At 39.9% G+C, this 26,469-nt stretch overlaps 1 protein-coding gene across 4 annotated transcripts; it reads right to left on the reverse strand.

Annotated features, from left to right (window-relative positions):
- Window positions 1-440: 440 nt before the first annotated feature.
- On the reverse strand, window positions 441-25,634 carry LOC137127198 (serine/threonine-protein kinase 35-like). 4 transcript variants are annotated; one of them, XM_067503854.1, is made up of 6 exons: window positions 23,052-23,192; window positions 8,465-8,637; window positions 3,991-4,207; window positions 2,227-2,475; window positions 1,504-1,736; window positions 441-1,114 (listed from the first exon to the last, which is right to left on the reverse strand). In XM_067503854.1, exons 2-6 carry the CDS (start codon window positions 8,597-8,599, stop codon window positions 827-829), a joined length of 1,122 nt encoding a protein of 373 aa, XP_067359955.1. In that variant the 5' UTR covers window positions 8,600-8,637; window positions 23,052-23,192; the 3' UTR covers window positions 441-826. The 4 variants fall into 4 exon arrangements, with proteins under 4 accessions (XP_067359955.1, XP_067359957.1, XP_067359954.1 ...); XM_067503856.1 differs by having other exon boundaries at window positions 443-1,114; window positions 1,504-1,733; XM_067503853.1 differs by lacking the exons at window positions 441-1,114; window positions 1,504-1,736; window positions 2,227-2,475; window positions 3,991-4,207 and adding an exon at window positions 24,958-25,634 and having other exon boundaries at window positions 8,509-8,637; window positions 23,052-23,792.
- Between the last annotated feature and the right edge of the window lie 835 nt (window positions 25,635-26,469).

A 26,469-nucleotide genomic window follows, 5' to 3' on the forward strand; every position in this document is an offset into this window, starting at 1 on the left:
CACATGCCCGTTTTTAATGCAGTGCTGCCTACGGGCCTGGGGATTACAACCATTCGTCATTTGTTTCTGAGATTTCTCGGAATGTTTTAATAATTTTATGAACCGTAGATGATGAAACATTTTACATTGAGAACAAACCTCTCTCCTTTCTCCATCTCCAGCTTCTATGTGATGCTCTTTTTATGCCCAATCCTGACACCAACCTGTTGCCAGTTAACCTTATTAGTTTTGAGATGTTCCACCTGGTGTGTGTTTGTTCCCAAGTTCCGAATTATTTAAGATGAATTCCTGGCATGATATTTAAATGAGCAGCTATTAAAACATATAAATTCTCCATTTTAACATTTGATATGTTGTAATATTTACAATGAACCGCGATTAAATTATTTACAAATTACATTTGCTTTTAATTTACATTTTTTCCCAACTTCTCTGGAAGACTGGTAAATACGATTGGCCGGTTTTGTGCAGGTTTGTGAATCCTAAGGACAAATCCAGAAGCAGAATTTATATTACAAAATTTCAGTACAATAATATTTATTCCAAAAAGTAGACAACATTATATGAGAAGGTGAAGGTACATTGAGTAATATTGAGCAAATCTGAACAGGTTATTGTACAAATTGTTATCATGCTTTCAATTGTCGGTGCACGGGAAGGAAACCGTGTATCTCACATCTGTGCAGCTGTTGCTGAGTGTTAAGTTTCACATCCTGATTGTAGGATTGCTCAACTTTTGGCACAGCCACATTATTATGTGTGTATTTAATCATTTTGATTTTCTCACAGACAGGACCTGCCTGTCCTTCCTGTTGTTGGATGTGTGTCACAGCCAGGGCAGGACACTCCAGGCAGCTGTGGCCTGGGACCGGGGGCAGTTGGAGATGCTGCAAGAGCAGGATTCGATCATCATCACCTGATGCTGCGTGAACCTGCCATGGGGGCAGTGGAAAACCATCCGCATAGTCCTGGTGTGAGAGGGGCTGCAGCAGCGTCCCTCCGGACAGGTCAAGGTACAGAACCTGGGACGGTAGGTTCTTGTGCTCCAGCATCGCTGGTGTTCAAGCTGAATGGAGACAGGTGAAGTGTAGCTGCTCTCACACACCTCTAACCTCTGAAACACAGAGTGACAGGCAGTGTTGTAATCAAGACCACCTCAAGTGAAACCAAGACCAAGGCAGGTGGAAACCAAGTCAAGCTCCCAAGACCAGATCAATCATATATATCTATATCTATATAGATTTATATATATATGGGTCGATGTATATATGTATCATTAATATAGTTTTTATGTGTTATATATGTTTTTATTTACCGTTGTCATGGCAAATGCAACACGTCCTGGAGCTCTTAATGTTATGAGCATCTTTCTTTTAAGACAAGTTAAAATCCATTATTGAAAGATTGTGCTAAATTAATCTGGATACTTGTGTGTTCCCTATATAAGTCCATGTGAGTATATTTGTAAATGTTACACATGTTGGGTGCTGATTGTGCACTGACCGGATGCAGCCTACGGAGCCCCTGCAGGGGAGTCTGGCATGGCCTGACCTGGCACAGTCTGGTCTCAGTCTGCAGGCGACAAGCCTTATTCTTATTGCTAGTCCGGGTGGAGACACCTGGGCCACAGCTGTGGGAACAGGGGCTCCAGTCAGAGGTCCACGTGATACAGTTGGAGATGGGGCCGAAGGACAGGCTGGACAGCCTACCCTCAAAGTCCTGGCGCGGCTGCTCTGCTGGACAGACAGACCAGACAGGAAAATATATTCTGTGCGCACCAAGCTGAAAGTTGTTTAAAGTGGAGGGCATTGATCAGAGCTTGGAGATTCCTAACATTCAGCACATTCAGTCTGAAAAGTTGTAAACTACTGCTTGGGTGAGGTCAGTTTGCTAAATATAGTGCTCACAGATGTCTGGTCTTCTCGGCACCTTCTCGCTTTGAAATATATTTATATGAACTGCTGGCTGACTTTGGCTCCATGTGTCTAAACCTTCGCTGGCATTGATTTCACAGCAGCTTCACAGGAAATAGCTGAAAACCATCCAAAAGACGTTAGTGTATGTTTGCTTAGATCCTGGCGGAGGTGAGATGGAAAGGCTTTTTTTGTTTTTACGTGGCTGTATCTCATGCTTTCGTTTTTCTTGAAAGTCAGTAATATGTTTCGGTTTTTATTCTGGTCATCCACCCACAGATAGTGAGAAAATGCAGGTCATTGACCTAACTACCTGCTGATGGATTTGAAGAGATAGTGTTGTCTAGGCCGTCACACACCCACTCTTCGCAGCAGCGTCCAGGAAGTCGAACCAGCTCAGGGTTGCGGCACTTAGCAGCAGATCTCTGCAGATCATGGCTGCACAAAGGTATACAGGTCAGCCCTCCTCCAAGGCAGTGGCACAGCTGGGCACAGGAAGGCTGAAAAACTTGGCCCTCCTCCAGCCTTCTGCCATTTATCTCACAGGCAAGCTCGTTCTGAGCTGGTCATAGGAAAGGGAGGGAAAGGAAGGAGCGTTAGTGGACGTGGGTAAAAGTAATGAAATATGCAGACCTGCAGGAAGAAAACAAGACCCGATGCTATTCACTTATTGCTGTAAGATCATTAGCAGGATATTCTCAGATGCATGAGTCAGCAGGGTCAGCAGCAATGGAACCATTTTATCTCATTTTATCTGTGAGTGATAAATCAGCAGTGTGATAAGAGAACTTAGCGTTCCTTTTAAAAGACTGGTTCAAAAATAACTATAATTAACATTTTTTCAAATAACATATTTATTTGTAAAAACAAAAATGTAACAAACTAACTACCCAGGAAGGACATCTATATAAATGTATCCGGAGTTTTTACATAACTCTGAGTTTATTATTCATTGTCATTATATCCTTAGCCCACTACTCTTTGCTGTGAGCGTATCCAGATTGTCTGAACAAACAATTGTTGAGCTTGTTAAGCTTTTGAGCTCTTTAGCAAGGCCTCACTAAAGACATATGGAGTCAATTGTTTATCTCAAATAAATATCTCTGTGTCAACTTTCTTCCATATTAAGCAACTAATCAGGCATCTTTTAAAAAACACCTAATCTACAACATAAAACATTTCAATCCACCATTGATGTTATGGCTGGTCAGTGTATACAATGACTGAGCTGCCAAATTTACAATTTATAATATAACATCGACCACCTGTACAGGAATAAGTTGTATGAGGACTTTCAGTCAGGATTTAGAGTTCATCATAGTACAGAAACAGCACTGGTAAAAGTCACCAACGATCTTCTCATGGCCTCAGATACTGGACTCGTCTCTATACTTGTTCTGTTAGATCTTAGTGCTGCATTCGATACCATTGATCACAACATTTTATTACAGAGACTGGAACATGAAATTGGAATTACAGGAACTGCACTAGGTTGGTTTAAATCTTATCTATCTGATAGATTTCAATTTGTTCATGTTAATGATGAATCTTCCATGCACCCAAAGGTTAGCTATGGAGTTCCACAAGGCTCTGTGTTAGGACCAATACTTTTTACTTTATATATGTCTCCTTTAGGCAACATTATTAGAAAACAAATTTCCATTGCTATTCTGATGTCCTTTACCTCACATATAAAACAAATCTCTAGAACAGCCTTCTTCCACCTATGGAACATTGCAGAAAATTAGGAGCATCCTGTCTCAAAGAAACACTTCAATAATGCTGATGGATTTAGGAACATAGCAACATATGTTGTTATGTGGTAAACTAGCATATCTATATATTTTTTTTGCAACAAATGGAATATACTGGGATATTCCAACAAAATGTGTTGTTAATGAACTTTTGGATCACATGGATCAATGGCTCTGGGAACAAATTGATAAGAGATAGAAAAAGCTGCTGCAGTGTTGACATAGCACTTGTAGTTTTGTTCTTAACTATATAGTAAAAGTAGTATTGCAGACATTTGCAGCTCTAACCCGGCTATTTGAGTTTGAGTGTATTCTGTTCTCACCGACGCACTGTCCCGGCCCCCCAGGAAAGCTGGCGCTGTAGTCGCACTGCAGCCCACGCTGTGTGTCACAGGGTAGCCGCTCGGTGCAGGCCTCACCCTCCTGCCTGGAGCACAGCTGGCAGCATCCACAGCTGTCTAACACAAGGGGAACGCCTGCAGGGCAGCGCGGTGGGGTGGGGGCACACCGACATGGCTCAGTGCACAGCTGGCTCCATACCTAAAGTGAGGGTACCAAAATAACTGCTGCTCTTTATACTGTTACTGTGCTTTCTGTTCAAATATCCATCTGTGTGTAGTTTGGGTGAACTGATTATTTAACTGAGTATTTATTTCTAATCCTGTGCATGTTTCAGAAATTCTTATCATACTAGGTGTGAGTATTTGGTGTAGGTCAAGCAAATTTTGGTTATGTTTAAGATTACACATTATATTAAATGTAAGTGTAAATTGTTTTAATAGTCTAATAGTACTTGTTCACATGTATGTGCTAAGAAACAATCTAAGTAATTATTTTTAATTATGGGAAAACTGGAAAGTTTCTGCTTTATTTCAAAATTACCATATTGACTCCCAGGTGTAAGTGCACCACATACAGTGACTCTGGAAAGAGTCTCATCTGTGAGTCACTAGCAAATTTGATAGTGGGGGATTTTTTTTATGCCCCCCACCCGCCATCACTTTCCCTCACTGCAGTGGAAAACAAGCTTATCTTTTAACCTCTATCCAGGACTTTGCATAAAATTAACCATGATACAATAAAACATAACACACATCTCACCTGTTCTCCAAGCTCCTGTTACTATAAACATTCAACTATATATTTATATGGAATGTACAGGTGAATCAATATTATAAAAAGGCACCTTGTAATTTCATTTTAATTAGCACCGCAAGCTGTGGGCTGCACACGTACTGGTGATTTTATCAAAGCACATTTCAGGTTTACATGACAGTCTGCATCTAGTGGATAACTCCGCATGAGTCATCTGAATTCCTGTTCAGCTTCAGACACATGTTCCTACATGTGACAGTAGTGCAGGTTGTTAAAAAGATCACATCATTTAAAGCAATAAAGACAGAACAATTGAGTATCTAGCACATAACAAATACAGCTACTTAAATATAACCAGGCCGTAGATCAACCCCGACTCAATAAAAGTTGGGACACTGTGTAAAATGTAAATAAAAAAAATGCAGTGATTTGCAAATCTCATCAACCCATATTTTATTCAAAATAGAACATAAACAACATATCAGATGTTTAAACTGAGACATTTCACCATTCCATGGAAAATATTAGCTCATTTTAAATTTGATGGCAGCAACACATCTCAAAAAAGGGCAATGTTTACCCATGTTTACCAGGAACAGAGCTAAGTTTACCACTGTGCAGCATCCCCTCTTCTTTTAACAACTGTCTGTAAATGTCTGGGAAGTGAGGAGACCAGTTGCTGCAGTTTAGGAGAGGAATGTTGTTGATGCACTGCTCAAGAGTCCTGGGCCTTTGATTTTTCACTTCATGATGCACCAAATGTTTTCTATTGGTCAAAGGTCTGGACTGCAGGCAGGCCAGTTCAGCACCTGGACTCGTCTGCTGCGAAGCCATGATGTTGTGATGGATACAGTATGTGGTTTAGCATTGTCTTGCAGAAATATGCAAGGCCTTCACTAAAAGAGACTTTGTCTGGATGGCAGGATATGATAAGCAGCTGTGAGCATTGAGTGACTCTGGGTCACTACAGTGTGGGATGGTTAGACTGTTACACAATAACTGACAATGCTAAGAGTAAAATGCAGTCATTTAATCATACTGGATTTTCCATCACATATAATCAAAAGATTCAGAGAATCAGGAGGAATCTCTGCGCACAAAGGACAAGGCCAAAGGTCAAAACTGGGTCCTCGTGATCTTCTGGCCCTCAGATGACACTGCATTAAAAACAGGCATGGTGCTCTAATGGACATCACTGCATTGGCTCAGGGACACTTCCAGAAATCACTGTGAACACAGTTTGCTACAAGGAGGTTTTAGAGCAACATATGCTCCCATCCAGACAACATCTCTTTCAGTGAAGGCTTTGCATATTTCTGCAAGACAATGCTAAACCACATACTGTATCCATCACAACATCATGGCTTTGCAGCAGACGAGTCCAGGTGCTGAACTGGCCTGCCTGCAGTCCAGACCTTTGACCAATAGAAAACATTTGGTGCATCATGAAGTGAAAAATCAAAGGCCCAGGACTCTTGAGCAGTGCATCAACAACATTCCTCTCCTAAACCGCAGCAACTGGTCTCCTCACTTCCCAGACATTTACAGACAGTTGTTAAAAGAAGAGGGGATGCTGCACAGTGGTAAACTTAGCTCTGTTCCTGGTAAACATTGGTAAACATTGCCCCTTTTTAAGATGTGTTGCTGCCATCAAATTCAAAATGAGCTAATATTTTCCATGGAATGGTGAAACGTCTCGGTTTCAACATCTGATAAGTTGTTTATGTTCTATTCTGAATAACATACGGGTTGATGATTTTGTGCAAATCATTGCATTCTGTTTGTGTTTACATTTTACACATTGTCACAGTTGTTTTAGATTCAGTATCTATTGGAATGTAGCAAAAGGCTGTGTGGTGCCAGAATCCTTTTCGGGACAGCACCGTGCAAAATAAACCTCTAATCGTGTTGACTTTCAGCTGATGTTATCTTCACATTAGCTCATCCAATTGCAAATTTCCAGTATGTCAAATTTCCCCATGAAGATACCATCAAACAGTCTGATTGGATGAGTGTCATTCAACATTTTTATCACCAGGATGTTTGTACTTCTTTGAAGTATGTGTACTGTGGTACACTAGCACAAAACATTTTGTCTGACAATGGGACTGACATTAAAGCTCTATATGACTTTTGTTTGTCTTACAACTCATAGTGTGTATTTGTATGTCGTCACATCTGTCACACATCTGGCTCTTAGCACATTACCAGACACTGCTTTGATACTGGTTTACTCTTCTGCAGTACACAACCACCTGCAAAACTTTACAGTTTGTGTGCTTTTTTCTAAGATCCTATGTTGCCAAATTTCAAATAGATTCTGCTTAGAATCTTCTCAAACCAGTGAAATTGTGATTTTACAGATGAGGGCTGCAACAATTATCAATGTATGTTCTTATTGAGAACCCTCCAACTATCTGTTTCTGAAATCACAGCTAATGAAATTTGATAAACTAGTAGACTTTAAAATTGTGCGGATATTAAATCAGGCAGGTAAAAAATTGCTACCAATGAATATACAGAATAGATTTCAAGAGAGAAAGAGTTATTATAATCTCAAAGGAGCCTTTTTGTTCAAGAAAATTAAAGGCAGAACAAATTTGAAAAGTAGATGTCAGAGGGGTGAACTGATGGAACTTGAGGATGAATTAAACTCTCATGGGTTGTACAAGAAAGTAGTATATAAACAAATCTTTCAGTGACAAGATGTGTTTTTTTTGTTTATTTGACTATTATATATATATTTTTTTTGTTTCAATGGGGATGTTGAGAGGATTAAAATGACAAATGTGTAGGAGATTACAGGGTAGGGTTATAAACAGGCTTTGGCTTCACCCTACTCCCTTTCCGTCTCATTTGAGAGGACATTAAGTATCATATAGTAGAACACTGACTCTGAATTGTACAAAGATGCAATGATATGCATGAGGAATGTTTAATAATTGTTGAGACTAGAAATAAGTCCTTGTGAAATTTAATTAAACGAAAGGTTCCCTAACAATAACCAGCTACAATAGTCTTGAGCATCATCCATGTAGACAGATGTCAGACAGGGGTGTGATCACTTTATGTTCAGGCCTGGAAATCGTGTTGACAACCTTGCAGAAGTTACACGCTGTGTGAAGTCTGTTAACATCAAGTGGTGACTGTCCCATCATTTCAAAGTACTCGGTATATCAGTACACAAAGTATATCAGTTAAAACAAGTGGAAACACTACGTATTGGTACCTGATTCATACAGTAAATTTAAATAGTTAAAAACCGGCTGTTAAAAAGACACATCTCCCCAACACACTAGTTGTAAAAAATGTCATTTCACTACAGTCCCTTGATTTGTTCTGTCCAAATAAAGTCTGTCTGGCTTTTTCCACTGTTCCGTGACTGGATTGCTCCTCTACCAGCAAAGCTCACATGATGGTTCCCATATTTGTGCACACCCAAAATATCTAATAGCACATTTTTAGTGCTGATTCACACAAAAGATTTTCAAATCCAGAGACCCAGCAGAATAATAACAAAAAGGTCACAGAGGGCATCCAAACATATGTGATATATTTCGTTAGATTCTGACTTTTACCCGTGTTAAGTACAATGTTGACTGCACTTAGAGTCTTCTCCTTGTCTTATAATTACATCATATACTATTGACAAAAATATTCATTTTGTGGCTAAAGGTAACAGAGTGGGATCTCAGGTCTTACCTGAGTGATGAAACACAGCAGCAAGGAGCAAACCAAATGGACGTCTCTTCTGTCCATCTTCATCACCTCTGTCTGCTGTGCCCCCTCCTTGTTTCCTCTGGAGAAGATGTTGTCTTTGAAACTGCCTTCCTCCATTGGTTTAGAGTCTAGGATCTGATGTCACAGGCTGTGGACTGCAAAGTAAACGAATGAAGACTCCCAGGTCTATCTCTACAATCCTGCAGACAAACTTTTCCACTGCCACTGAAGCCAACATGTGTTAGTGGTGGCTGAGGAAAAGGAGCTGAGGTGGATGAAGATGCCATCTCATTTAGACATCAGTCTCATCCCATTACAGTTTGAACTTTCTTAATAAAATTTTAGCATTGTCCCTTTATGTCAATATCTGCAATGACAACCAGGCAAACAGCAACAGTTCTGAACATAGCAAAAGGTTTGCTATCAACACTGTTTCTGCTGTTAAATAAATAGATGGAAATAAAATGACCACACCATTGTTTTGGTATTAAAGCCAACACTTTTACTGACTGATGCAGTCTTATATCAGATATGCCAGCTGCAGACATCTGGTCAACACAAAACCCCAAAGTTGAAGTGAAATTGAAATGCCAGCTTATTAAGGTGAACCTATATCAGTAAATCAGCCCATGATTCTCTACACGTTCTGGTGCTGTTCAAAAGCAGCAAAAGGTTTTCTCTCCCAACAACGCTACAATGCAGTGAGACACATTTCATAGACATGATCACTATTACCAGTTATGATACAGTGAGACCACTGTATTCAAAAGTGTCTAAAGTCTAACATGTACTGTGCCTTGAGATGACTTTGTTGTGAATTGTCACTATATAAATAAAGTTGAATTGAAATTGAATATTGCTCACTGTTAAGAAACTTACTCCCTGTTACGGTACAGTGTATAAAACAGGGGGCGGTAACCCTTTGGAGGGGTTGGCAGTTACCTGGATCAGGGGAGTTCAGTCAGTCAGAAACTGCAAGAAACCAATTAACTTTGTCTTCCCAAAATCCATCCTTATCTAAGATGGTGTCTTTCAGTTTCTGGTTGACTGAACACACCTGATCCAGGTAAACAAAGGTAGGTGGAGCGGGGATAGATTGAAGATAAGTAGGACAGTAGCACTTAGGGAGTAGGGTGGGCTACCTCTGATAAAAAGACTAGTGAAAGAGTGATTACAACTCCTGCTGTGTCTGAAAGTTTCTGCTGCCCCCACGTGGTTAAATATATGTACACAGCTTTAAAGCTGATCATATCAGGATTACTGATACTAAGTACTGTGTGTCTCTTTTCCAAAATCAGAAACACAACTCGGTAGACATTTGAGTCTCTCTGTGGTCCCTGTATCAAGTGTTTCAGAATCACTTAAACTAGCTGCAACCCAGCAAAATGCTGTGAGAAGGATGCACATTAGTTCATACTGTTGGCTTTGTACTTTAGCCCTGTATTTTACAAAATGGGAAATAATCCAATTTTTAATTCTCTACATTTATGGAAAACACATACTGTAAGTTAAATTTTTAAAACCACCTCCACTTTCACGGAGTAGTTCATTAATACACTGCTGACCATTAAAGCAACGTGTTAACTGCAGTAAAAGACCTGAAAAGTCTTTCCAACAGCTTTCATGTCCTAACATCTCTCCAGCCATGGGACAGGAAATGTGCCTTTATCAAAAGTTGATGGTGAATTTTTATGAAGTGTGTAGTTGTGCTGTGGTTATGTTTGTGTATTTTTGTATATCCCTGCTCAAATATTATTTCCATTCCAAGTCCTTACGATAGAAACCCAGTGGATAAAAAATTGTTTGTTAACCGATTATTCTTTTTGACGTTTCACTCAGGGTAAGATTTGGGTGTTTAGAAAATAATCCACTGCAGCCCAGACATAACACCAATTGGTGGCAGTGTTGTACATGTTTTGGCCCTGGATCACATGACCCGCAGGTCAATGTCAGCACCAATGACGAGTCCGATTGTATCGCATCGCCACATGCTTTTAAGCTCAAAGTAAAGACGTTCTGATGGGTAGTTGAGTCTGACACATTTAAAGTAATGAGGCAGGAAATGACTGACTGGAATCTTCCCCAACCCTTAATGTTTCCTTACTGCTTCTATGAATAACAGGTAAAGTACAGGTGAACATTATTTCAGGCAGGTGTCCCTGTGAGCTCTGAAATATGTGTTACCTGCTGTAATCATTCCTCCTGTTCATACTGGCCACAAAGAGATTGCTTCCCTTTCAGTGGAAATGAATGGGAGCAACATCCAATCCACATCACTGTCCAAAATACGGGGACAATTTCAATATTTCCATTACTCAGAATAATTTGCAAGGTTGAATGTGGTTATGTTGTTTTCCCATAAACATCACACTACATTCGCAAACAAAGGGATCCTTTTACTAACAGACTGCCTGACAGTGTCTGACACAGATTCCTGCTGCGCATGATTACAGGGCTGAAAAACTGTACGGGGAAACCAGTGGGCTGTGGTTTGAGGTTAATCCAGCCAGTGCAGAAAGCATGATGCTTTAATAACCGCTAGTAAAACGAACTCCTGAGAATCAATATTATGCAAAAAGTTCCACTGCATTGGTCCAAGATAGGAACATTGTAACAGAGTCTATTTTTCAGACCTGTACAGTTCTGGCAGAAGAATGAGACTTCATAAAGCAGCATGAACAAAACAGAATCTACTAAAAATCATATAAAAAAAACCCATTACATTCATTGTTCCCTTTTTGAATGACGAATGTTCTAATTCCCAGTTTGGCTGTAGCACATCTGACTGGTCTCATGATTTTTAAGTTAAAGGTTAACTTTGGTCATTTTCATTTTGAATTGTAATGTCAACATTCGCCATGCAGACACTAAAACAAACAGTGAATTTTTCTTGTCACTCGTTTGCACTATAGACCTCCATTGTCCAAAAATTATAAAAATACACAAGTCAGATACACTGCTTCAGTGGGTGAGAAATTTTAGTGAGTATTTATTTTCAATTATGGCAATTCCACTGGAGATCTTATAGACACATTGTTGACTGGTAAAAGTTCAGATTGCTGTAAATTATGGCAAATGGAAGCTTCAGAAGCAAAGAAGGCCCCTTGATATGTTGATATGATTGTTCAATGGGCAGTAACACTAAACATGAGTAGAGGAAATCCAAATGTTGCTTTTGGCATCTCTGTTAATTGACTAATGCCTCATTCATCAGTAATATAATCACAGGTTAGTATAAAATCCTCACCTCATTCCCATTTGCAGCCACATTCTGCCTGCAGTGAAAAGGTACAGAAATAACCAGGAAATCATTACAGAACCTAAACACACAATGTTCTTAACTCTGTAGCTTTACTGAATCCCTTCCCACACCTCCTACATAATTGTCAAACAAATGCAAAAGGTTGACACACACACACACACACACACACAGATAAGAGATTCCAACCTTTATTGAAACAGTGCTCGGATACGCACAGTTAGCAATTAAAAAAAACAAAAAAAAACAACATATTTTATTCAAGAAACAAGTACAATCAAAGACAGGAATTTTCTGTTGAAATAAAGGGTCAAGTCGGTCCAGGTGTGTAGCACAGTTCCTATCAAGCTGCGAAGCAGGGAACTAACAGATCTATCCAGGGAGACAGAGTTGCATAGAAGAGTGTGCATATAAAACAAGTCACCTATTAGGCATTGCAGGATAGTCAAAGTGTTTCTGCACAGTGACATACTCCAAAGGAAAGCATCCAGAGGCAGCTACATGAAAATAGAGAGGGTTATTTTAAAGATAGTTATGTAAATGAAAGGAAAATAAAAGCAACTACTGTGCATGTGGATTAGCTTCACATCCAGTTTAAGATTTCTAACCAGCACAATCAAATGTTCATACATTGGTGAAACAAAGGTGGAAGTTGAGGTATATTTTTCACACAAGTACATAAAAATGAACCAAAGTACATGGTGGTCTGTGTTGAGCTAAGTCTGTAAACATCAGTGTAAACCTAGTTCCCACTAAGCCTCAATAAAACAGAAAAACGATCAGGCAACCGACAGAAATCAAAGTCAACTGTGGTGGTTGTTCCAAATCCCTGCAAATCTTCTACAATCCAATACTTTTTAAAAATGTTATACAAAGTACAAAGAGTACAAAGTAAAACTGCACACATCCAACCAATACTGTGATGACATCAAAGAATGAATGAGATGCTGTATTCAAATCTGGCAGGTCCCGTCTTTAACTGAGGAATAAGTATGTGGAACAATGAAACAATGGCTCAGCGCAGTAAAAGATCAAATGTGCAGAAATATGAGGTAGTACAATAAAAAGCATTTTTTCAAATCACTCAGGGTCCCAGTTTATCTAATCACGCGACAGTCGAGTAAAATCTGTCATTCAGATTCTGTCTGGAGAAAAGCAGAGTTATGATATTCGGCCGTGGCTCGTTGTACAAAGTACATTAGAACTGTAGAAATAAAGTTGTAAATTAGTGAATTCATTGATTATTTTCCAAATAGGATTCCATCTTTTTTCCAACAGTTTAGGATCTGTATGCACTATAAATATTAAGCTAATAATAATAATAATCACGTAAAAAACTAATCTGCACCTATTAAACAAAGTCTTCAGTTCCTTTTAAACATGACTTCACATAAACAAATGGTCTTGAGAAAAATGGGACAAATGCACAAAAATTGATTCACGTTTCAAGTTTTCACATGAGAAAATAGTTACAACTAATATTCCTTGTTCATGTTTATACTCGTTTATACGAAATAGAACATCAAGACCATATACCCTCAAAAATGTACTCAGAGCTAAATTATTGAACTGTAGAGCAGCCAAATTTTACCTGATTAACAATTTCAAGGCACCATGGATACAAAGAACTACAGTAATAATTAAAGGTGCAATGTGTCGATAAAGTGTAATTCTCATGGTGGACGCTCAAATACCTCTTCAGGGTTTCTAGTCAAAGGCAAAGAAGTGGGCTGAATAAATAAAAAATGCTCCACACCCACTGTGGATCATGATTCTTAAAGCTACGGTATGTAACTTAACATTTTGTCCCAAACTTTTTTAAAGTGGAGAGGTGCTGTCAAACATGGCAGTAGTGCAGACAGGGTTTGAATGAGGCTCGTCCTCCTAATCAAGCAGAGAAGATCCTTTTTTCCCTGCTCGACTTCCTTTAAAAAAATAGAATCATAACACTAATAGCTGAAGATCTGGGCGGATCACCGTGGTTCAGATTGAATTTGACACTCATATTACCACCAGATTGATGCCCCAAAGTTACATTTTGTACGTTTAAGAACACTGAAAATCAAACATCAACATCTTTTAAAGTACAATTCTGCTCCACGATGGCTCGGCCTTTACTTTCCCAACTTGTACATTCAAGCCAACAGAGGATTGCATCCAACAGCTCTATGAAAAATTCAATTACTAACTGAAAGCACTTGGCAATGTCAGTGTAACTGCACGTGTTTATGAACACCAATTGTGTTAATGACAAAAGTATCATCAATAAACAGATCTTTTGTGATAAATTATTATTTTGATGTGATGTGTGGGCCAATTTTGATGTGACTTAGTTTCCACCTGGACTGTATTGGCTGCAGGCTGAACTCGTGAACACAATACGACAGGAAAATTAGGAAAATAAAACCTAGGTTACTAATGTGTAAAATTATTAAGCTGGTAGTAGGTTTGGCTGTTTTGACAATTTAACTGCAAAACAGAAATTTGCCAGAAATTCTGTCATATCATTTTTTTTCCCTAAGAAAACTAGTCCCTTATAAGCTCTGGGTGCTGTCAGTGAAAGACCAGGACTATTCAGTTTACAGCATACGTATTTGCAACAAGTACTTACTTAACATGATTAGTCAGTCTGCTGAATTTCTGGAAAATTTATTAATTTATAACAACTATATCAATACAGCAATATAACATAGCATATACCATCAGATGTTTATATTCACTCACTCCTAATAACTAACCATGGCTCCATTGTCGCCAACCTCCATGTAAACCAATTGAAGCCTCAAAACAAAGAAAAAGGGCAGTGACACTATATTCTGTCACTGCCTAAAGCTATCAAATCTCACTGGGGCAAACCATGGCACACTGTGTACTGGAGCACTGTTGTAAAGACAGGAAATCAACAGGAAACACACCAGAATAAGACAGGTACTGTCAGCACAGTCAAACATCTGACATGAGAGCAGAAACTAAAGAAGAGAAGCTCCACATAAAGTGAGAGGTTTCCATTAGCAGTGATGATCTACAGTGTTTTCATTTTCAAAAGGTACAGACACATGGACAACAGAGGCACCGTGAACACAGACACTTATGTGTATATTTATACAACATATAAACTAATGCTGCAGCTCAGCTTTTGTTGAACTCAGCAGTGTCACATTTGTCATGTCTTCAGAGGGGGATATTTCTAGACCTTTGTTCTTTGATGGAGGTGTTTAAATTAAGCTTCAACCTAACAAGAACATTTCATGTTTCTTGCTTACTGGAGAGAGAATGCTACCACATCATCCAAAGTGCTGGAGTAACTGCTTTTCTTTGCTTCTCCTCTATCTTCACAGTCTTCAGATTAACATAGAAAGGGCCTCAATGGTGTAGCAGCTCCATGTCTGTAGAAACACAGACAAAACCAAAAGTCATTACAAAAGTGAGTCAACAGCAACAAAGGGCAACTGCATGTTTACCCAGATCATTTCTCTCTTTACCAGAGTCGGTCTATACAGAGCCTGAATCAGAAAGTGAGGTCAGGAAGCAAGTAAGGAACCTGAGTCAGAAAGTTTTCGCAGACTTGAATTTCCTTAATGGGTGATCAAGTGCGGGATTCCCTCTGTATCTCATTGACATGACATGTTTAAACCCGTTGGGGACAATGATCCGCTGTGGTGACCCTGAACTCACGGGATAAGCCAAAAGGACAAAAAAATAAAAAATAAATAAATAAATAAAAATTCAGCATTAACCTGATAAGGGCAAAGTGCTACTCAAGATGAAATCAAATTAAATGGATAAGTGTATTTATTGAGCAGACATTGTAACTGCAATCTGACCCAGTAACAGTCACAATAGTTTAGGTGCTTAGGTTAAAAATGAATAGTGACATTTTAGACTTCTATCATATTTTTTTTTAAAAACACTGCTCAAAATTTATTGACAAAATTTGTTAAAAAGTAAAATTTTTCAGCCATGCGATTATACTGCCAAACTTAATCAACCCACCATCTTTAATAACTACTATAAGGATGTTCCTAAAGTGCAACCAATTATGACATGATCAATAATTAGATCACTGTGTTATAAACATTGATTATAGTAATGGACAATAAATGTTTCATTTCAGGTACTGATGACAACCAGACAGTTGTCCTAATGTTGCAGAGTTCAAAAGACACATAGTGTAAAATGTTATCTACAGGTCTAGACAGGTTTTTGTAAGAAGTTAATATCCACCAGGGTTTGATCCTGTCTGACATAAACATACACAGATGAATGATATGTAATGTATGAATAAATGGTGTCTCTATGGTTGCTTTAGAAACAATCTGATTTTGGTGAAGAAAATCTGTCAGCTGAAGGTTCACTTGCTACAGATTAAGTTCCACAGACTGAGACTTCTGGCCCTGAAAACCCAGATTACCTCAACTCAAGAGCTTTCCCTAAACCAGCTTTCTGGAATGTCTCCCTCCATAACCTGCTGAGCTCGGTCTGAGGTAAACGCCTCTGGTTCCTTATGTGCATGTGAAAATCCTGATTGTGAGGTCTGTAAAGAGTTTGAAACAAGCCGTCTGTTTTAGAGTGACACGTCAAGACATCCAAATGCATTTCCAATGGAAGTTTCAAAAATGTATTAGCTTTAACAGTAATTAAAGTACCAAAACAGACAAAACATTGGCTTATTTTCAACTTTCAAAGCTCTTTATTTACTGTCTTGAGGTTCTTTCTCCAGTGACAACTTAACTATACTCCGTTTCCATTGTTGAACTGGCAATTTGGAAACAAGACTGCATCTGTCCTGGTTTCAGAAGACAAGTAACCCATCAAGCACACTTTCCGTTTAGTCAAGTTCAAATATAAATTCTGAACAAAATGCTTAGACAAACAATCTAGAACAATCTAATTCCACTGGGCTGCTTACTTCAGATCTCTGTAGAAAGTTATGGAAATTTAAAGCACTGGGCCAACATTCGTTTACACTTTATAACCAAGTGTGGCTCTGTGACACCTTTTTAATACATCACAGACAAAGAAGATAGCCCCCTAGCCCAGTTTGTAGACACACAAACACTGAATGTGAGTAGGGGTAAAGTTTCTGTATGGGTACTACTGAGAATACTTTTTATAAATGTATAAAAGAAAGAAGTGATCCTTTGATTGCAGGACTCGTTACCACAGAAAACATTTACAGTGTTAAAAGAACTTTCTCATTTTGATAGGAAATAAGTGTCAAAGTGTCCTTGGGCAAGACACTGAGCCCCAAGTTGCTCCCAGTGGGTCAGGTAAACACCTCGCATGGCAGCCACCGCTATCTGTGTGTGTGTGCACGTTAATGGGTGAAGCTCTTCTGCCCTTCTGCCCCTGGGAATGTCTGACCACAACCTGATCCAACCCCTACCTTTGTACAAGCCCGTGGTTCAAAGGCAGACCCTCACCAACAAAACAGTGAAAAGATTGTCTGGGGGGGCCAGATATGCCCTGCAGGGATGTTTTGAGGCCACGGATTGGAAAACACTCAGAGACACATTGTGAGGACATTGATGGACTGACAGGTGGATTTACAGATTACGTACACTTCTGTGTTGACATCTGTGTACCAACAAAAACTGTCCGCTGATTCCGAAACAACAAGCCATGGGTCACCAACGATATTAAAATAATCCAGGCAGGATTCAGGTCAGGTGACAAGGACGCAGTGAGGTGAAGGAGGCTAACAGGAGGAACCTTGAACAGAGGCTTCAGGTAGCCAGCTCCATCTTCTATGCTGTGGTTTGCTGGTGTAGCAATATGAAGGTGGCAGACAGTAAACGACTGATAAGAGGGGTCTGCATGATGTGGCTGAGAAAGAAATGTTGTCCAAACTCTGCTCAATCCTGGACAATCTCTCAATCTGTGTGTTGGAGACTGATCACAGTCAAGTGTTCCACAAAACACCACAGGAGATCCTTTCTCCCAGAGGCCATTAAACTGTTCAAATCATGCCCCTTCTGTAAAAAGGACGGGGACTAAATAGACTAAATGAACTAATAGAATTTTTTAAATTTAACTTACGTTTACTTCTCTAGCTGGGTTTTTCTTACTTATTGATCAGTAGTTTTTACTTAGTTTTTATTGTTGGTACAAGTCTCGTCTTCTTTGGTTTGGTGAAAGTTTTCCCCTTATTTTTCACGTGGAGAGCAGCTGTAAGAAGGCAACACAATTTCCCTATGGGGTCAATGAAGTAGTTTGACTCTTAAATGAGAAGCAACATTGTAAAGTGCTTTGGATAAAAGCACTATATAAAGCAGCAATTTACCATTTATCAAACTTTCTCTAAAGATTTTTAAATATATACAACCTAAAATTCCACTGCTATAAAAAAGAACACATCCTACAAGCCCGATCACATCAGTAACTTCAAATAGTGAATGAATATGATGCTATCTGCCATTATATCCCTCCTGGCATTTCTGTATTTGCTTCCTGAACATCTGTAAGTAGCTCTGTAAGATAAACAAGAGTTTTCCTTGGTGAGACACCAAAGGCCCCTGGAGGATGTAATAGTCAGCTGCAGTACACAACATGAAAAATATGGGCAGCACAGACACAGCTGGAGAAGGAGATTTTACTAGCTTTTTACCAAACTGATGTGAGTCTTACAGTACAGTAAGTCGAGCCATCGTCCATGAGCTACAGGGTCAGTGGTTCCACTCCAGTTTCCTCCAGGCTTTGTGTTGGTGTGTTCTTGGGCAAGATACCAAACCCCAATTTGCTCATACTATATGAGCAGATAATTTAGCCATGAGCAGCTCAAAAACACAGAGGTGTGCTGAGTCAGTGCAGCAATGCCTATAGCTGCTGCAGCAAATTGTCTCAGAACCCTTTACAGCAGTGCCCCACAAACACACACACACACACCCACCCACCCACCCCCCTCGGGTGTGATGGGATGGACCACTGGTGGGCTTTACTAAAACTAACAGGCTTGCAATCAATCACAATGACAGAGCAGCTGACTGCAGATCCAGAAACACTTACAAATAGCACAGGAGGTCCTGCTCTCCATCTCCCAGTAACATAGTTAATAATTCTGACAGAGTGCTGGACTGTAAGCTGCTGAGTGGATGAGCTGCAACCTCTGGTGAACCCCACAGCACAAACAGTGCTTAGATATATGGGACCTGTAGCACCATGTTAAGGGCTCGGTGTGTTGTGAGAAGTGCAGCCGCTCAGTCTGGCAGTCCTAGATACAGTTTGTGCCTAGCTATGCTGTCATAAGTCCTCCGTTACATAACTGACTTAAAAGGGTTCAGCCAGGGATTCAGAATTTTATCCTGCAACCCTGGAGAAACAACATGTAAGTGCCAGTTGTGGCTTGTCATATTCATGTAGAATGGGAATTTGGCTAGAATATTCATACATTGGATTCATCTTTTACTACACAAATACAAGCCAACACACTCTTGCTGATAAGAGAAGTATTTAGGTACTTCACATTGGGGTGTGGACAAAGATGGACAAATTGCTTTTCTTGTTGTAAGTGACCTTTTTTGCAGAATGATTCTGCTCAGCGTGGTTTGTTTGGGAGACAGTGAACTACTGTCACACACTGTTACAATTGAAGTTAATCTGATCAAGGGTTTTTTGTCCCCAACCTGATTCAAATTTTTTCATATTAGATATCTTTCCATATGACGACTGATCCAAAACATGAATTCATCTACAGTAAATATTTTAACATGTACGGTATATGACACTTTGAAATATCAGCTGTATCCGAATTAATGTGACACAGCCCGTGTTTCTACTTGATCCCAATGCTGAAGGTACTGGTTTACAATTATTAAATGTAACTGCTTAAAATACTGATATGAAGGCATATCAGTAATAAAAGGAACAATGTGTCTTCTAAAACTGACAATGTTGATGCCTGTGCATAAAGCTGCATGAAGAGACTAGTTGAAATATTAAATTACGGTCTTGCCTTTTACAGCAGCCCCTACATGTATGTGCAATAAGAGGCTTTGTCAGTCCATATCAATGTATATTTTAATTAAATTTGGTGTTGTAATATTGAAATATTTACCATGAGTAGATTATTGTTCACAACATTTATTCCTCACACATTAAAAGTAACACTGAAACTATAATAAACTTGCAAGTATTGCAAATATCCCATACGTAGCATAGAGCTCTTCATCAGTTAAGAGGTTCTGAATTACACATTACCATTAATATAAAACATGTGCCAATGTGCGAATGATTACTGGAAGATTACCAAAGGTAGCAATGTTATGTAACCCATGTCAGAAAATGGCTTTATAAGACAGTAGTGAATGTGCGGGGAAGAGAGTGGGGGATAGAGGAAAAGTGAATGGGTTTGGGGGAGGTCTGTCTGCAGCTCTTACCCCCACCCTGCTTACAGTATACACACCTCCACACCATGCCCCTAGCCTCACGATGTAAGAACAAACCAAGTTAAAATGTAGGATTCCGTGTATTACACATTCTAAAGAAAGTGACTGAGTAAAGTGAGCAGCCCATTTACGGCACAGACCTCAAACTATTATATGTGCTAATCATAGCAGCAAGAGGAGCGAGAACCATGTTCACTGAGGCTCTTTAAAACCCAGGCCTCTGTATGCTGATGGATCTAAAGCCCTGGGGACAGAGGGTGGCTAGGGCTTTGGTTGCATAAGAGGTGCCCTGGTTTTCCCAAATAAAACAAAACACATGCTCATCCAGACAAGATGACTAATATATACACATATACTCAGTGCAGTTACCAAGTATGTGCCGTGGGCAAAATGTTAATAGGGACTCCACCCTTGCTCTTTCCCATTCACCTGTGCACACACAATAACAAAACGTCATGGTAAAGTGAAACATGTCACAGCAGCTTATACTTCAAATGTCACTTACTGCAAGTGCTGGATAACCATGGGAGAACACATCTGAACAGACCTGAAAGGCTTTGACATAAACACTTCTCAGTCCTGTACACTCCCTAGCATCAGAACAGTGGGGGCATTTGAAAATAACTTCAAATTATCTTCAGCTTGCTACATTGTTGTTTACACAACAGAAAAATGTATTTTGTATGTCATTGGTACTAGTTTGGTTTACAAGTATTCAACACACCACAAACAGCAGTATACAAATTACATCAGTGAGTATCAGTGTTACTCATCTGCAATGGTGTGTTAAATGGTCTGCGCTTATATAGTGCTTTTCTACCTATTGGCACTCAAAGCGCTTTACACTGCTTGTTATTCACAAACACACACACACACACACACACACACCCACCCACACTGTCTGGCTCAAGGACACTTCGACATGGGACCGTAGGACCCAGGGATTGAACCAACAACTGCGAGATTGGTGGACAACCACTCTACCTTCCTGCGCCACAGTCGCCCCAAAGTAGTATTAGTAATTATTATTAGCTTGGAAGTCACACCTGAGCTTATCGCATTCTAGCTGACAAGCTATTTTGTTACAACAATACCAGTTCTAGGAAATCCAGTTCATAACAGACTATGCAGCATTTTTGGCATAAAAATGCAGTAGCGACATTGTCCACACAGAAGCTGTACAATATTATGTGCATTACTCTTTTAATTAGCCACAGAATAAATAGGTGGGACATTCTTAACAAAGTTAAATGTCCCTAAAAATTAAATAAACAATTCTTCATTAGGATACAAAACTATTGAGGCCTGTGTTAGACCACAACTGAGTCTGAGTCAGGGGAAGGTTCATAGAGCTAGGTTGGATAATGTCTGGTGACTAGAACACAGGTACACATATTCATTCAAATATGCTGTCCAACTCTAGATGGCAAAACTCTGACCTCCAGTACTCCTGAAAGGAACCTTGGAGTTATTTTTGACCAGGATTTGTCCTTTACCTCACATATAAAACAAATCTCTAGAACAGCCTTCTTCTACCTACGGAACATTGCCAAAATTAGGAGCATCCTGCCGAAAAACTGGTCCATGCATTTGTTGCCTCTAGGTTGGACTACTGTAATTCCCCAGTAACTTCCCTAAAGAGCCTGCAATTAATCCAAAATGCTGCAGCAAGAGTGCTGACTGGAACTAGCAAGAGAGATCATATTTCACCTTCACTAGCTTCTCTCCATTGGCTTCCCATTAAATCTAGAATAGAATTTAAAACCCTGCTTCTTACATATAAAGCTCTGAATGGTCAGGCTCCATCATATATAGAAGACCTCATAGCACCATATCATCCCAGTAGACCACTTCGATTTCAGAATGTAGGCCTACGTGTGGTTCCCAGAATTTCCAGAAGTAGAATAAGAGGCAGAGCCTTTAGCTATTAAGCTCCTCTCCTGTGGAACCAGCTCCCAGTTCAGATTTGGGAAGCAGACAGGACCCTCTCTATTGACCCACCCCCCCGATGCACTGAGCTACTTTCACTCTCTCCTCGCACCCCACAATTGTAACCACTGTATGACATTAACTCTGTGTGTTTTCTCTCTCCTTCTCTGTCCCTTTCTGCAGGTGTCCCCAGCTTTGGAACTGTGTGTTTTCGAGTGTTCAGCTACTGGTCCTACCAACATGCCAGATGTTTTGTTGTTGCTCTTTTCTTTTCTCTCTCCCCTTACCACTCACCCCAACTGTCAGGGCAGATGGCCGCCCACCCCTGAACCTGGTGCTGCTGGAAGTTTCTTCCGTTAAAGGGAGTTTCTCTCTCCACTGCTGCCTAGGGCTTGCTCAATAGGGATTTGTTGGGTTTCCTCTATAGATCTTTATAGTCTTGTCTTTATTCAGTAAAATTCCTTGAGATGACTTTGCTGTGAATTGGCACTATACAAATAAAGTTGAATTGAAGTTTCTGGCTTGTGAAACTCATAATCATTACAAATCAAGGAAACAAAGCGAGAAGAGGCTCCTTTATCATTATGGAGCATTCACACATCCAGACACTGCCTTTCGCAGGAGAGGCAATTATGGACAGTACAGAACAAAATCAGATAAAAAACAAATCATAGTTCCCCTTAAGACAAGAGCAGATGGCATGGCAAATTTCTGGGGTATTCTATCAAATTGTGAAGCAGGGGGCCACTTGATATTTTTTACAGGACCCCATGCCTTTATGGAAACACCCAACTTGAGGTCAAAAGAAGTAGTTTGTCTGCTGACCACCATGTTATTTTCCTACTTTCTAACTTATGTGTATGCCAGATAAAGGCCTCATCAGTGCCTGCAGAGCTACTCAGTTTGTTGAGAGCAGCAAGTATTAAAAACTTCCAGGTAAGGTAAAAAAAGGTAAAAGAAGTCATAAGGTTGTTATATGAAGAAAAGACAGAAGTACCTGTAAACAATCTTGTTGAGGCTCATGCAGCACACATAACACGGTCCACTCTAGCCTGCAGCTGAAAAGCATCAGGCCGGTCCTGAGGGTTGACAGCTAGCATGTCATGAAGCAGCTTCCTCACACCATCAGACATGCATGACCTACGTTTCTGTGGGATGTTCAAGATCATCTTTGGATTCTCTAGCAGTGCTTCTCCCACCGGCACAATGTCTGTTCCTTGTCTCACATATGTTCCCAGCAGCTCCCGCTTAGACTCTGCATCAATAAATGTAATTCTTTCCAACATGGCCCACATGATGATGCCCAGGGCAAATATGTCCGCCTTGGCTGTGTAATGGCCCTCCCACACTTCGGGTGCCATATAAAAGTCTGACCCGCACGCAGAGGACAACCAAAACTTGTTGACATTAACGTTTTTGTTCTTATCATCGCCTTCTTTGCCCTCGACAGCGTTACTTAAACCTGCACAAACTTTACTCAGGCCAAAGTCGGCCACCTTGAGGACCGGAGTCCCTGACTTTTCGGAGATGAGAATGTTATCAGGTTTGAGGTCTCTGTGGACAATGTTGTTTTCGTGCAGGAAAGCGACGGCACTAGTCAGCTGGAGCATAAAGCTGTTGTTGGTTTGTGAGTCAGGTCGCCGAGACAGGATAAACTGGTTGAGGTCGCCACCTTCACAGAACTCCATAACAAACCAGAGGTAACAAGGCTCTTCTGGTGGACTGAGAACCCTCTCACCTGAAACAGAAACACACCAGTCATTCACACAAGGATTTCAAATTCTCAATACTCCAAGCAGATGTTAAAAAGGCCATTATTATAGCCCCATTATGTACTCTATCCACTGTTGGACTTGCCCCTCCACCCTATTTTCCTTAAGTGCAGCAGAAGTATCCATTATATATATATATATATATATATATACACACACACACACACACACACAAACACATTATATATAAAATGTATAAACTGTCTATTTGCATTGTTAAACAAAATCCATATAGGCCACTGATTGAAATACACACCAAACAGGAAAATGTACACAGCTGAACACTGACAGGAAATCGTTGTAGAATTGGGTTAGGTGACAGTTCAGTCAAATCACTGTCCTACACAATGTTACCACAGAGTAATAAAAGAAAACTAAACCTGATCCAAGTAAGCATAAAGGAGCCAGCTAAGAAAAACTTCATGAAACTTTGAAGATGCTGTATTTGGCACCATTACATGGCATACGATTGTCCGTGGAATGTGCAAAATACCTCTGTGAATACAGCCAACATAGCAGACTCCATTTTAGTGAGTCAGCCTCCAGAGCTCCTTCACTAAATCTGCCCATCCCCCAGTGAATCTATGTCATGGCGACAACATTTCTACGTTAAAGGACATTTTAAAAAACTAGCCCAACTACCTAAACCTGACATACGTACATACTTTTTAATGGGCCATTGAAATCCGGCCACATGTTAGTACAACAAATGACAATAGCAAAACCATCTTTACCTGGGTAAACGTTAGCTAAATCAAATGACCCAATATATCTACCTTTGTAAATGGTCTTTGACAGGTCAAACTTCTCGATCACATGAAAAAGATCTTACCGTTTCCTTACTGTTACTTCAAGCAGAAAGTCGCTGATCTAATTGGAAGAACTACTTCTTTCTTAGAACAGGAAGTCCAACCTATTTTAGCTATATTACGTTTTGAGTTATCGGATGGCTACCAAATCTTATTGCTACACGCAAATTATTTCTGAACTGTAAAAAAGTTGCTTTATAATTCGGCATTAATCCAGAAAACGAGGCAGCACTCGTGTTACTCTAATGTCCACATTTGATAACGTGACTCAGCTCAAACAAGTAACGTTGGCGAGCTAACATTAGGCAACTAGGACACTTGCCTTTCAGTGAAGTCTCCACCAGACGCAGGTAATGTTTGGACCGTTTGTTCCCGTGGCTCATTTTCTGGGCCATACCGTTTCTCTGCAGGACACACTCTTCGAGGTGCACCACGTTTTGATGCCGTTTCTCCAGACTTGCCAGCGCCCAGAACTCCTGCAGAGCGAGCTCCACGTTTTCCGGAGCGTCGCATCGCAGTTTCTTCACGGCAACTTTAGCACCGGACCTTCGGGCCACTGCTTCGTACACCACGCCGTATGTGCCCCTTCCAATCTCCCGCAGCAAGCTATAGCGGGGCGCCATGACCCTCCGCTCCAGACTGTCCTGCTTGAAGAGGCCGGTGTCCTCCTCCATGTCATGGTCTTGTTCCGTGTTTCCCACCCTCAAACACCGCAGCACACTGGACTCGTCAGCTCCTGCTCCGGGTTGTTGCCTGCAGTAGGCTCGCGCGCTCCTCGTGCGTCTCCGCCAGTTATCACCACCAACTGTATCCATATGCCCCAGTGAATCCTTTACGGTTCAAACCTTAAATACAAAATTGTCCACATGTTGTTAACAACGATGGCGTCCGCGAGACTCCTCAGTCTCCTGCAACTGAATGAAAATAAACTTTGATCGGCAATGTGTGTGTTCCAGATGGGAGGAGGGTAAAACTTCAACCGAGGGAATCGCTGCCTTGCGTAAATAGCATTTCCGGCAAAGGTTTTCAAACTACAACCTGAAGCTGTGAATGCGTTTAGCGTTGACAAGTTAAAGTGACATTATTATTATTATTATTATTATTATTATTATTATTATTATTATTATTATTATTATTATTATTATTATTATTATTATTATTTTGTCAAATGGGGTACGATTGTGCTAAAATTATTAAGCCTTATTCACCGAGGCACTCAATGAACCAGTTACACAATCAAAGTTAGAAAATGAACTACAACACTGTTCAAACTGGGTTGGGATAAATAACTTGATTTCAGCTGGATATCATTTTACCTAACTGCTACGAACTGATCGTGAAACACACGATTTATCTACTTTAGTATACCTGAGGATATGCATGCTTAAAAAATACTTATTGGTGTATACAATCGACATTATTTTCGAAGATTACACCTAATTTCCTTTATTTCATCATAAATGGCCATTTATGGATTAGTGTAATTGGAATTTTGCACTTTTTGCAACTTGCATAACATCACATCATTTTCTCCTCACTAATAAAGTGAAAATGATCTATTTTATTGTTTAGCACATATGCTACCTCAAATACTGGCGAGATAAAAAAATAAATTACGTTTTTATAATTTATAGAACATCTGTTTATCTACGTATGCACACCGATCAATTCTGGAAAGAAATGAAAAACAGACTAAAAGAATTTTACTACGTATACCCTGAAGCTACAGATATTTAGTTTTATTGTAACACAAAGAATGCAAAACAGTATTCATTGTATGGCTATTGTAAGACGAAACCACTTTAAAAAGTGGTTGCCTCATATTGACTTGTGT

The sequence above is a fragment of the Channa argus genome, chromosome 5 (assembly GCF_033026475.1).
Source record: "Channa argus isolate prfri chromosome 5, Channa argus male v1.0, whole genome shotgun sequence".
Classification (NCBI taxonomy): Eukaryota; Metazoa; Chordata; class Actinopteri; order Anabantiformes; family Channidae; genus Channa; species Channa argus.